This window comes from Xiphias gladius, chromosome 9 (assembly GCF_016859285.1).
Source record: "Xiphias gladius isolate SHS-SW01 ecotype Sanya breed wild chromosome 9, ASM1685928v1, whole genome shotgun sequence".
Lineage (NCBI taxonomy): Eukaryota > Metazoa > Chordata > Actinopteri > Istiophoriformes > Xiphiidae > Xiphias > Xiphias gladius.
In genome coordinates, this window is record NC_053408.1 from 784940 (window position 1) to 797553 (window position 12614).

The following is a 12614-nucleotide window of genomic DNA, read 5'->3' on the forward strand; positions in this document are numbered from 1 at the left end:
CACAAACAGCACAGGAAGGAAGGGAAGACATGAAAGCACCACTGGCAAAAATGTGGTTGGTACGAGGAGACGACCCTTCACAAGTCGAAAGGCCCTTGACTTGGAGTAGAAACGTCCTGCCGACCGGCAGAGGCGTCAACAGGGACGCAGAGGAGCAACTGTGTCTCCTGCACAGTGGAGCCCAGGTTTGTGATGAGGACGTTTGTGGATGGAGACAGACAGACAGACCTCACTTTCAAAATAAAAGCAGATCTGTGACAGCTGAGTTTCAGCCGGTCGTGAATTCGTCTCCTCTGACGAGCTGAAAATGCTTGTGGAGCCTTCCTGCAGACAGCAGGAGAGCTGGTGGGAGTTCACAGCCCACACACCCTCCACTGTAATACTTTTATAACGCACACACACACACACACACACTGGCATGCTGCAGGATGCTGACAGTGAGAAGTGGTGGGATGGTAAATGAAATCCTGTCAACTGCCTCTGTGTGTGTGTGTGTGTGTGTGTGTGTGTGTGTGGGTGGGAGGACCAGGCGGATTAAAAACCAACACACTGCTTGTTATTGTCGGGAGCGACAGAAAGAGGAAGACATTATATTACGCTGAGCTCTGACAAATGGAGGCGGAGGGATCATAAAGATGCAGCGGCCTGTAAAGCAGCTCTCCAGCCATTTGCCATTTCGCTCCATAACATCTAGGGGCGCGTGACTGATTAACAGGAGCAGAAAACGTTTTCATAATTAGTCCAAATGTATCGACGGCGATTAGAATCATCACCATGGAGGAAATGCAAACGTTGTAAATCACGACAAGTAGAAGCCACATTGTCGGAAGTAGGAACACTTTCTGTTTCAAACGGTAAACATCACTTCATGATTGTGTCCTATTCCCAAACAGCTGCTGAGATCAGACTGTGGCACGGACGTGGACGTGGACCGGCTGGTCGTCTCCGGAGCCGGCCCGCTACCGTTTGATTTTGATGAATCAACCACGTAGTTGCAAAATAAAATCCTGCTCTCGCCGGACCGGCCGAGCGGAGCGACGTCTGAATAAACTGAAGCGGGGTTTGGGACGTCTGGACCTCCCGTTCAAACCAGATGAACGCCGCGGCCTCCTGCGGTCCGCTTAACGAGGAAACCCGCAGGGAGCGGGTCCACCGGCTGCACAGGTACATCACAGTCCATCTGCCACGTTCACCCCCTCGCTGTGTGGGAGTCCAAGAGGCTGCACCGTAACGCCAAGGTCTCCGGTTCAACCCCGGCAAACGTTTCTCCGCCTACCTGCGTTTGTGCTGTAAAAACCTCTGACAAGACTAACACGTAAAAAGTAAAACACACCTTTTCTAGACGGGCTTAGATACAGTTTCTCTACAGGACAGTGGCCACTTGAGGCTGCAGTCTAACAGAGGACAACATGCTGACGAGTTCCTACCTCGTCAGACTCGTTTTACAGCGGTAAACCGCCTTACAGCTGCTCAGGGGCCCAAGACCCCTAGGGGTCCCAAAGGCCCCCGGTTCACCTCATATCGACTGGTTGCATGTGCTGTAATTTGATCCACTGCTGATTTCTTATTTGAATTTGCACTACTAACGCTTTTATTATTGTAGTTCGTGTTGTTCTCATGTGCACACAGTATATTTCAAAATACAGCTGGAGAGTAGCTGTCGCACAGAAAACCTGCTGCAACTAAGGATTAGTTTGATCAGCGATAACGCCAGGCTGGCTTATCGCTGAGCCTCTGACTTGTAAGTAGCGTTCGTGGCATCATGCGCGTCGGACATTCAACGGGGAGATTCGGATTTCCCCGGAAACTCTCGTGTACCTTAGCGGTTATTGATGGACGCCTCTCGGCGGCCAAAGACGTCGGTGATTGAAATTCGACCCAAATTTAATGGATACGTTGCTGTACTGTCAACGAACAACATTTCAATCCTCACAGAGGACGATTAGAGACTGATGATTTATTAACTGATGATAAAATCTGATGCCATTGTGGCCAGTTTCCTCCTACACCTCCCGTTATCCGCAGAGTCTCTTAGAACAAAGACTTAAACCCTGTTAACATTCTGCTGATGCTGATAATCTTAAATAACTGATGATAAAAAACATTTTGAAGACACTGACTTTATATAAAGGATGAAATTCCCGATTTGTTGGAGGATCCATAAATCCTCCCAGTGGCTCCAGTGCTTGTAACACTACCACAGGCCTCATACACATATATGGTTGGAAAATGTAAAGAGTTTCCTTTTCAGAGGGACCGAAGAACAGGAACCTTTTTATCCTGGGTGCATTACTTTTGGTTTGGGGACAGAAATCCGGGGTCGACAGGTTGTTCGTCTCTGTACGTCATCAGGCTCCGTGCCCCCCACCAACCCTTCCCCACTCTGCACTGTCACACACACATTTCATATTCACATGTGTATGAATAAATCTCTTTAGCAGAGACATCCCATCGGGAAACCCCAGTCCAGAAAGTCCCGAACCTGGACTCTGTGACTGAGACGGAAACCTGCAGGAACAGGAAAAATGAAAACGTAGGACGATGTCTTGTAGGTTTTTAACCGAACCTTGAGGGTTTCAGTTACGCAGCAAATTATTCGACAATTCATCTCATTTTCTGTGGGACATTAAAATCTGCAGTTAATGATTATTTTCTTTACTGATTCGTGTGTCAATAAATCAATGAATCGTTTGGTTTATACAACGTCGGACAACAGTAACAGTAGATTCACAGATGACTCAGAAAAGCAGCAAACATTCAAACACTTGAGCTGCATCTGAAACCAGTGACTTCTCCTCTTTTTTGCTTGATAAACGACCTCAACAATTACTCAGTTATTAAAACTGTGGCCAGTTCAACCCTGTTATTCAACTAACTAACAATTTCGGGTCCATTCCAGCAAACACCTGGAGATAAGCTATTCACTTAATTTTTGGGAGAGATCATTTGAAAAGTAAAATATCAGTTAATCTTTCAGCGCCCACTGTTCCCAGCTGTGCCAAACTAGTTTTATTAAAAGGCAGACGAGTATGAACCTGTAATAAATGTCCCAATAATTCAGACTATTGTCTTTCGGTTCCACGTTGTCAATTTCAAGAAGAATGCCGCGTGTTTAGCATAATCCGGGTACAACACATGGCAGATGAGGACCATCAAAGCAGTCTGGCGGGCCAGCAGTGTCGTAAACCCTTGAACATTTTGTCTGAATTTAAGTCTGATCAAAAATGCACGTGGCTGTAAAAACAAGAAGTACGACCCTGAAATCAAACAATTTCTTCCAATTAGTTTTCATGTTCAAATGGCAGCTGACAGCTCAACCGTCCTTTATCGGACGTGAAACCCTCCTTCCCACAAAATCAGAGCACTTCAACATTTGATTTTTCTCAATTATTCCATTCTCTTCTCATCTCAGAATGATGAGATATCGTCCATATTCATGATGTAAATATTCCCTCTTAGAGAAGCTAAATGGTTTCCCTCTGGTCCACTGTGCCGTGTGGACCGATGAGAGTGTTTTGTTCAGCGGGGAAACATTCATGTTTGGAAGTTTTAAGCCGCCTGGAGGCCTGCAGGAGCTCTGCTGGCAGGACACCAGCCTCCGCTCACACGCCTGCTTTTAATCAGACTTCCCCTACGGCAGACTGCCGAGTTCAAACACGACCAAGAGAACAGACGGGTTTCCTGAACAGAGCCTGGTGGGCATCCAGAACCGGCTCATCGAGGGTTTAACCGTCTGCTGCTGCCGCTCCAGACGCAGCAGAGTTTAACTAAAACTCAAGAGGAAGAATCGCTGAAAGTCAAAACTTTGTACACAAATCCACTTTAAGTAGAAAACATCATCGCTGACGGCACAGACGCTGCGGCTACGGGTCGAAGCTTGTGGTGGGATCACTGCATAAAGAGAGTCCCGAGTCCCCAGAGGCAGCTCTGTTGTTCAAACTTAAAGCCACCAATGAAGACATGAACCCTAACCTCTGCTCAGAGTCCTATCTCCCAACAGTTATTCTAGCTTCGGTTTTAAACTCTACGGAGACATCAGAGCCAGAGACGGCTGGTGAAAACCCAAAGTTACCCCGTTTACACTCTTCTAAGATCAGTCAAAGCAGCAAATCCTCACACGGCCGAAGCTGACGTAAGGGAATGTTTGGCATTTTCCTCAAAAAATGACTTTACAAAATGTTGACTGAATTATTAAAATGGCTGCACACTCATTTTGAGCTGACAGGCCAAATCAATTAATCAATTGCTCCATCTCTGCCCACATCAGCAGAAAAGGCTGCGTTCACCTCACCGAAGGTTCAAATCCCAGCTGCACGATCTTAACCTTAAACGCAACCCACACCTCTGACATCTTGTTCCTGCATTGCTGTGCTTCTTTTGTGCTGCTCGCAGAATGAGGAAGCATTCATCACAAACTCCATGGTACTGGGCCAGAGGCAGTAATCTCAGAACCTGGACACATAAAACCAAGACCACCTGACAGGACAGATCCCACCAGAGGGCACTGACATGTTATCATCTAATAAAGTACTTTGTGTCTAAGTTGTTCTTAGACACAAAGTTCATCCAGCTGTTACAGAGCAACATGATCCTTCATCTGGATCTGGTCTCTGAGTCCACCTGATGAATCTAGGTCCAGTACTCCCTCTCTTTTAGCTCTGGTTTTGGTCTCCACCAGCTCCTGAGGGAAACATCTGGCTCTTTAGCTGCTAAATGCTCCGCTACGTTCACCAGCTGGTCTCTGACTGGGTCTGTCTGCTGTTTCCTGCTCAGCAGGTAGTGGACGGTGGCTTTTTACAGCTGTTTCTCTAAAAACGATGCTCTGAGAGCGGTGAGTGTGAACCGGGGCAGTGAACAGATAAAAAACGAGACTTGCTGTAAAGCTCCGTGAAGCCGAGAGGAGCTGATTCAGATTCAGCTGATTATTCTCTGTAGGTTGATCACCACCAAAGACTCAAAGACTCCTGAACATTAAAACCTGTCTTTACATCGTCAGTTTATACGTTTGTACTGTAAAATATTGATTATTGCTGCTTTAAAGAACAAACTAAGTATTAACCACACATGCAATCATAAAGTGGACTTACTCTGGGCTCTTGGGGTAGAAGGGCAGGGTGACGTGGCTGAGGGCGCTGATATCACAGGCAGTGGGCTCTGCGGAGATGGCCTGCCTCTTGCTGCGGTGCTGGTCCGGCTGTAAGACGAGGCTCTGCTGCTGGGCCTGGACCTGCTGGGCGGTGGCAGGTCGGATCACGGACCGGTACTTGTCCAGCTCGTTCTGCAGCCGCTGGATCAGCTCGTCCTTTTGATCCAGTTCGAGCTCCAGCTCATCGATCAGTGCGTCTCGCTGCCGCAGCTCCTCTATCTTTTCCTGAAGGGCGTACTGCAAGTCCCGCAGGGTGCCCATTGTTCCTGTGGGGGGGGGGCCTTAGTAGTCCTCAGAGTTCCTCTAGACTGATTGGAGTTCCTCTGTGGTCCCCAGATTTCCTCTGGATCTTGAGGGTCCCTATAGGGTTCCTCAAAGAACTAAACTCTTGGGATCCTCAAGGTCTTCCGCTGTCCCCAGATTTTCTTAGGGTCTTGTGGGTCCCCTGGGTGTCTTTGGGGGTTCCTAAGGGCACTACAGAGTTTTGTGTTGGCTTCTTCAAGGTCTATTAACATACTCCAAGTATTCTCCGCAATCCCGATTTCCTGAGGTTCTAAGGGTCCCTTTATGAGCTATAGTAATCCTCAGAGCTTCCCAAAGAGTCTTTGTGGTCTTTAGAGTCCTTCTGGGGTTCCTTGGGATACTATAGAGTTTCACTCCTGGGTGCCTCCAGAATCTCAACAGTACCTTGATTTCTTTGGGGTCTTGAGGGTCCCTCTAAAGTTTCTCAAAGGGGTTCTTCAGTGTTCCTCTAGGGTTTGCAGTATTGGTCAGAGGTTCAGGGTTCCTCGTGATACTTAGATTTCAGGGTCTTGAGGGTTCCTCTAGAATTTCTCAGAGGGGGTTTTTAAGGCTCCTCCAGGACTGCTTTAGAACGAGATAACCTGAATTTATTTCAGGGTCCAAAAGGGTCATTCTGGGGTTCTTGTTCTTGAGTTCCTTGGGGTGTTGAGGCACATCAAGGTTTCCCTGGGTGCCTCACATTTTAGTCCTTTAAAGCCCTAGAGACCCTTCCTGGAAAAGACCTGGAAAACAAGAAGAAGTAACTTGTCCTCTGGGGTTCTTGCCTCAGCTCCTCTAAATTTAATTTCACACAAAATGGAAAAGGGGAGTGGATGAGGGAAGTTTCTTCATCGCAGCAGAAAAACCGAAAACACACCAACACAATGATCTGGAAGAAAGTGGGAGATGAAACACACATCCACGGGTTCCAGGATGTTCAGTCCAAGGCAATAAACCAGGAAAACTGTGAGAACCAGAGGACTGGGTGGCTCTGCAGGATCCGTGAGGACCAGCTCTCAATTTCTTCAGCGTGCAGAAGTAAAACGTCAGTTTGCATTTCTTCCGTTGAGAGTTTCAAAGCGGAGCCGAACCCCCCGGGAGAATCCAGGTGGGAGACAATCGCAGCCAGAAACATTTCAAATCCGGAATAAAACACAGAAACGCCGCAGCGAGGCTCCGTCGGGCGCTGGAGTTTAAAAATCCGCAGAGGAGGAAAAGTGGCGTGAAGGAGGAAGCCGCTTGATTCCAGAACGAATGCAGCGCTCACATCACTTTTCTCGGTTCGACCCTGGCGTCGGAGACCAGATGCTCGACAAACGAAGGAGGGAAACGACATGAGAGTTCCTCCTCCGCGGGGCGCGAGTTGGAGGCAGGAACCTGGATCCGCCGGCGGAGGACGGAGATCTGCGGACACAAACGCCAGGAGACGGGAGCTGCAGATCCCGCGGAGATGAGTGAAATGATCCGGGAGCCGCAGATCCGGTCCCGGTGAATCACCTCCATTAGTTTAATCAGCTTACCGCGGAGCAGCAGGAGGTTTACGGAGGAGTGAAGCCGAGACTGAACCGCGTCTCCGCCGGAGCGTCCAGAAGTTAGTCTGCCTCAACTCCTCCTCCTCCTCCTCCTCCTCCTCCTCACCTGTCCATCCACGCAGCTGTCTGTCTGTTCTTCATCAGAATCATCACCGACGAGAACGGAAAACCGTCTCTCTTTTCTTCTGGATTCTGCTGGATTTCCTCTCTCGTTATGTCCTTGCAGTGGTTTTAAAGCGGTGGAAGGGAAAGGACATGGCGATAAGTGTAGGTCCAGTAGTTAGTTTCTACAGGTCTGCGTGTCAGGGCCAGAGCACAACCCTAAGGGAGCTCGGGGCAAAAACGGCCCACGGCCCCCTTCTGGCCCCCATGTCCCCCCCACATGTGGCCTCTGCAGAGCAGACTACATATGGCAGCCTCATTGTAGACTAAGACAGGCTGAGGGTGGAAATAAACTATCCTCCATCGCCATGGACGGATTACTGAGAGGGCCTCGCGGAAACGGGCCCGGGGGCCAGTGATGCATGGGGGCCCCTGGGCCCCTGACCGCTAAGGTTTCCCGGTGAGGAGTCGCTGAGCTCAGTTCCGAGGACAGATGATTTCAGAATCCAACCCTTCCACAGAGAAGCTGTTCGCTCTGCATCCCGGACTCTCCTCACCGGTCCCCCGGAGGACTAACGTCTGGTCTAGTGTCATAATATCTGGGGGGGGGGGCTCAGAGCAGTTCCACAGAAGCGAATGTCAACATGACAACGAGCAGAGCAGCGTTTGTCTCTATTTTGCTTCTCTTTCAGTCTGGGGGGGGTTTCTCCTACCTAGGAAGGGTGGGGGGCCTTTTAAAGTTCTGTGTCCAGGGGCCCTCGTAATCCATCCATCACCATCACTGTGGCGGCGTTTCAAGTCCACACAGCAACAATGGGACGTACGAAGAAGGTTTCACGGGTCCAGGATCTCCAGGAGAACCTGTTAATAACCGAACCACGCGAACTGTTCTGTCATCACCTGCTCCGCCGCTAAAGAAGGAGTCAGATCCTCCGTCCTCTGCTCCATGAAGTTTATTTCACTTTTATTCATCTCCATTAAATCCTCATGTTCGTCTTCTGAGCGGCATGCTGACAACGGACTGACCAGGGACCAGGGTCCTGCTGGCTGAACAGGCCGGCATCCATCAGCTCCTCCACCAAACCCCCACGTTTACAGTTTCACGTGTTTCAGATCTTTATGAAATGAGGTTTTTCATGTGATTGCAATGAACGAAATCGTGGAAATCAGGGCCCCTCTGCATGGCAGGGTAGAGGATCTGCAACCAGCACAAACCCTGAGGGTCTGAGGCCCCGGGGTAGATGCCAGTCCAGCATTACTGTTCTCCTAAAACCAGTAACCACAAACTTCACGATTTAACTCCAAAACCACTGAAGCAACCAGAAGCTCTTCCTCTCTTTCTCTGGCTCTTTCAACAACGTAACATGAAGTTATCAGGAGAAGATCTGAACAGAAAAGGAGCAAAAATGAATAAAAAGAGCGGCGTCTGTTGTCCACATGCTCAAGGGGATTAAATGAAAGGGTCAAATCAACAGATCCGGTGAGCGAGGATCCACGATGGTTTTGGAAAAGACGAGGGAAGATCTGAACGCGTCGGTTTTTCTGTTCACGTTCATGTTGGACGGCAGTTTGTGAGAAAGACCAACCGCAAACTCAGCGACAGTTCATTGACCAGCCGGTGACCAACCGGCCTGAGAGCAGAACCTCTTCCGGGACTGAGTGAGACCATGATTTAGTTCATGTTATGTCGGATTTGTGCGGCTGGATCTGAGAACTGCAGCTTGTTTTGATAAAAAGTGAAACCGGAGGATATAAAAGCTTGTGTATGTTCACGTGAGAGTAAGACGGGACGTTTGCTACTGAACACCAACACTCAGGTGTCCTTTTGGCACCGGGACTGCATGTCCCCGTTGTGAAGTCCACTCTAATCTGATCAGTTCGACTCACTTCAGACAGTGTGAAACATCTGGAGCCGAGCGGAGACAAACCCGGGACAGAGAGGGCACTGTCTGCTGCTGCCCTGTGGCGCCCTCTGCCTGCTGATCACCGTCAGTACAACTCGCTGCAGCCTCCAATGGAAATACATGTAAGATTGAAGGAGGCTCCTGCGAGATTGGAGCAGAATAAAACCAGTTTTAGGCCGAGAGAGGAGGCTTTGCTCAGTCTTCTCTGACCCAACTCTCACTCAGTCTTTTCTCGCTTTGCTAACCTGCGTCTTCTGTAAATTTTAACTCATTTTAGCTCATTTCCCTTTGTCGGTTTTAAAACAGTGTTTGGTTTGGACACGGTTTAAAACCGGTTTCTCCGGGGCAGCAGTTAAATATTTGATCAAAGACTCCTCATCAAATAGTGTATTGACATGTCCCACGTGGACCGCGGGTTTATTTCATGTACATTTATTATAATTCTGAGGTTATTTAAAAAACACACACACACACACACACACACACTCATGCAAAGTGTGGAGAAGTCTGTGTAAATGCTGTGCATCAGTGAAAACTCTGGATACTCTGTGGGACAGTGGACGCGTTGGATGGGGTTGAGGTCAGGGATCTGTGCAGACCGGTCTGATCTGGGGAGGACATTTCTTTCCGGAGCTGCTTTGTCATGTTGAAACAGGACAGAGACCAACACCCACCGTCAGTTAAAACATCACTGCATGGTCCAACCGAGCCCCAGACCTGAGGTGCCACGAAGAATGCGGACAGGGGGTGTCCGCAAACTCTTGGTGATGAATTTGGATATTTGAAATAAATAAATATTCATATATAGATAACGGAAGTGTCGCACAGGTGATACTTCACCTGCATTTTGCTGCTTTTCTAAACCACAGTTTTCATCAGGAGAAGCGCATCACGTGTCTGAACAATAACACGTTGATATTTCATTTTCAAGATATTTCGAAGTTCCCCGTCACGGAGACTCAGTCAAACCTCACATAGTTACAATCACTACCCCAGTGGATGTGGAACAGACCGAGGTGATGAACCTGTGGCTGCGGCTGTTCTTAAAACGTCGTTTAATCCGAGTGAGGCCACATCGGCTCTGAGTTACAGACCTGCAGGGGAAAGGAAAAACCCTTGTATTTAACCTCTCTGGAGGACTCGGTCTCAGGTGTGTTCCCTCACCTGTGGGTCTTGGAGAACCTCCGCAGGTCCGTCTCCTCCACCGGCTCGGCGGACACCCCGGCTGCCCGCCGGGTGCGCCGGCTGTCCGGCCAGCTGTCCGGGCTGCAGAGGCCGCGGCCCCGCAGCACCGACTGATACTTGTGGAGCTTCGTCCGCAGCTCCGCCGCCTCCTCCTCCTTCTCCCGCAGCCTCCTCTCCATCTGCCCGATCCGCTCATCCTTCAGCCGCAGCAGCCGGGCGAAGCCCGCCTCCAGCCCGCTCATCCTCCGGTCAGCGTCCCCCAGAGGAGACTGGAGGTCCTAGGGTCTGCTTCTCTCTGGACCGTCGGAACCTGGTTCCTGGTAGAAATGTAGAAATGACAGAAAGCAGCTTAAACGCAAAGAGGCGTGGCCGGGGGGGCTCCTCCCGGAGGTCTGATGCCCCCCCCCCGGCAGCATCAGCAGGTGATGGACAGCTGGCTCGTTACGTCCATGAACGAACATGTGAACCGAGAGAAGCTCCAGCAAGAAAAGGGAAAGTCCTGACGTTTCTTTCGCTGATTCTCTGGAAACTTGGTTGAGATTTGGATCGAAACTTTACCTCGTGACTCACCTGAGACCGTTACCGCGACGCAGCCGGATCAAAGTGAAGCCGCATGTTTAATTCACATTTAGACTGAAGAGAGACTGTGTGTGTGTGTGTGTGTGTGTGTGTGTGTGTATATTGGCAGTCGAACAGTGAGGTCCTTGATTTGATCAAAGGGGGAGGGAGGACCACACACACACACACACACACACACATGCACACACACAGACACACACACATACAGCGTGAGAACATGCAGGAAATTTCCAGTCAGCATCAGTTAATATTTACTGAACTGAACACAGAATAAATGCCTGTGTGTGTGTGTGTGTGTGTGTGTGTGTGTGTGTCGGGCTCCTCACAGCTGCTGGGTGATTGACAGCTCGTCTTCATGCCCTGTTTTTTCTTTCCAGCAGATGAAAACATCTGTTCGAGGTTTCAGGGCTAAAAACTGAAGAGAAACCCTCGTTCGTATGAAACAGCATCACGTTAAAGCCACGGGGGGCGAAGAGGAGAGGACACCAGACTCCGACATGCACCTGTTGGGTTTTTAATGCAGTCTGGGACCAGTTTGCCCAACGGTCCTATCAGCTGTCACGACGGCCTGGACATCAGACGGGGATCAGATCAAAACAACGTTGTGAATCTCATAAAGATCAAACAGGCGCAGCGGCACTTCTCAAATGAATTCAGCTGAGGGGAAGGAACAATTCATGCTGGAAAAACATGAGAAGCTCAGAGTCCATGAAACGTCACTTATTATCATGCAGGGGTTTAGTTGCCCCCCCCCAGGACAGGAGTCGAGCCAGGAGGTAGAAGACATGGAGGGGTAGCGAACTGACTCTAGATCAGCTCAAATAACTGACATACCTCAGGACCCTTTAATGAATGAGGTCCTTCAGGCTCAGTCGGTCAGTTTAGTTGGAGGAAAGAGGGAACAGCTTGCTTTTAAAACCAGAGGTGATATTGTGTGTGTGTGTGTGTGTTGAAGTCGGCTATGGGAGCGTACCGGCGGCGGGGTCGTTGTCATGGAAACAACAATGAAGAGGGGGTAAGGTTATAGAACGATCACGGTTGACAGAAGCAGCGTTGACTGTGGGCAAGTCCTGCGTTTTGTCGACCCCTCCGTCCTCCCCGACCTCCGCCCTGCACCTGGTCCTGGCCTGGTGCTAGGCCCCACCAGGAATCCCGCTCTAGAGCAGCTTGTCTGATTGGTCAATGTCAGGCGGTCCTCGTCAGCCTCACGCTGACCCCATCTTTGTCTTGTCCCTCGACGCTCCTCTGGCGTCCGGGCCGCATGTCCGGACCGTCTCAGCTGAGCTTTCCTCCTCAAGTCCATCGGTCCTGACCCTGCCCCGCTCTGGTCCTTCTCCAACAGGTTCCGGAGGCCAGGTAAAAGTCGAGACGTCTGGAGGTGGAGGAGAACGTGGCGGACGGTCCGCAGCACCGCCAGGCTCAGGCACGAGGCAGCGGTGGATGTGGCGACAGGGTGTGTCCACATGCCGCTGGGCCAGTGCACCGAACCTCCGGGGCCCCCTCGGTTCAGCCTGGGGTCGAACGATGGCCGGCGAGGAGGCTGCGTACCCGCAGGGGGAGGCTGGCTGCTGCATCGCACGCATCCTGTGGCGTTTTTCACTCGTAACGCAGATCACGCTTCGATCTCCCCACGCACCACATGCTTTGGACGCGGATCGCCGGAGCGGAGTCTGAGACCTGCGGCCGAGATGAACCGTTTCACAGAACCTCCGTCGTGGTCTGCACCGTCTTCATTTGAGCCAGAGAGGAGGCCACGTCGCCTCCATCGCGATTAGCGCAAGCAAAGCTTCCTGGAGAGTGTTAATGCAGTGCATGCTGGGAAGTTTGCTAATAAGCCAACGGCGTTTCTGCACAACTTGATTTAATGAGTAACGTGACCGGAGA

At 50.2% G+C, this 12614-nt stretch overlaps 1 protein-coding gene across 3 annotated transcripts in view; it reads right to left on the reverse strand.

Moving 5' to 3' along the window:
* The window catches only part of LOC120794162 (cGMP-dependent protein kinase 1), a 53753-nt gene extending 46544 nt beyond the window's left edge, over window positions 1-7209 (reverse strand). The window contains exons 1-2 of one of the 3 annotated variants that reach the window (XM_040134914.1): window positions 6306-7209; window positions 5088-6171 (exon numbers count right to left, since the gene is read on the reverse strand). In XM_040134914.1, coding sequence (XP_039990848.1) covers window positions 5088-5407 — 320 coding nt within the window. In that variant the 5' untranslated portion in view covers window positions 5408-6171; window positions 6306-7209. Of the gene's footprint in view, window positions 1-5087 lie in introns of all 3 variants that reach the window. The other 2 variants (XM_040134913.1, XM_040134915.1) reach the window with 2 other exon arrangements.
* Window positions 7210-12614: the final 5405 nt, after the last annotated feature.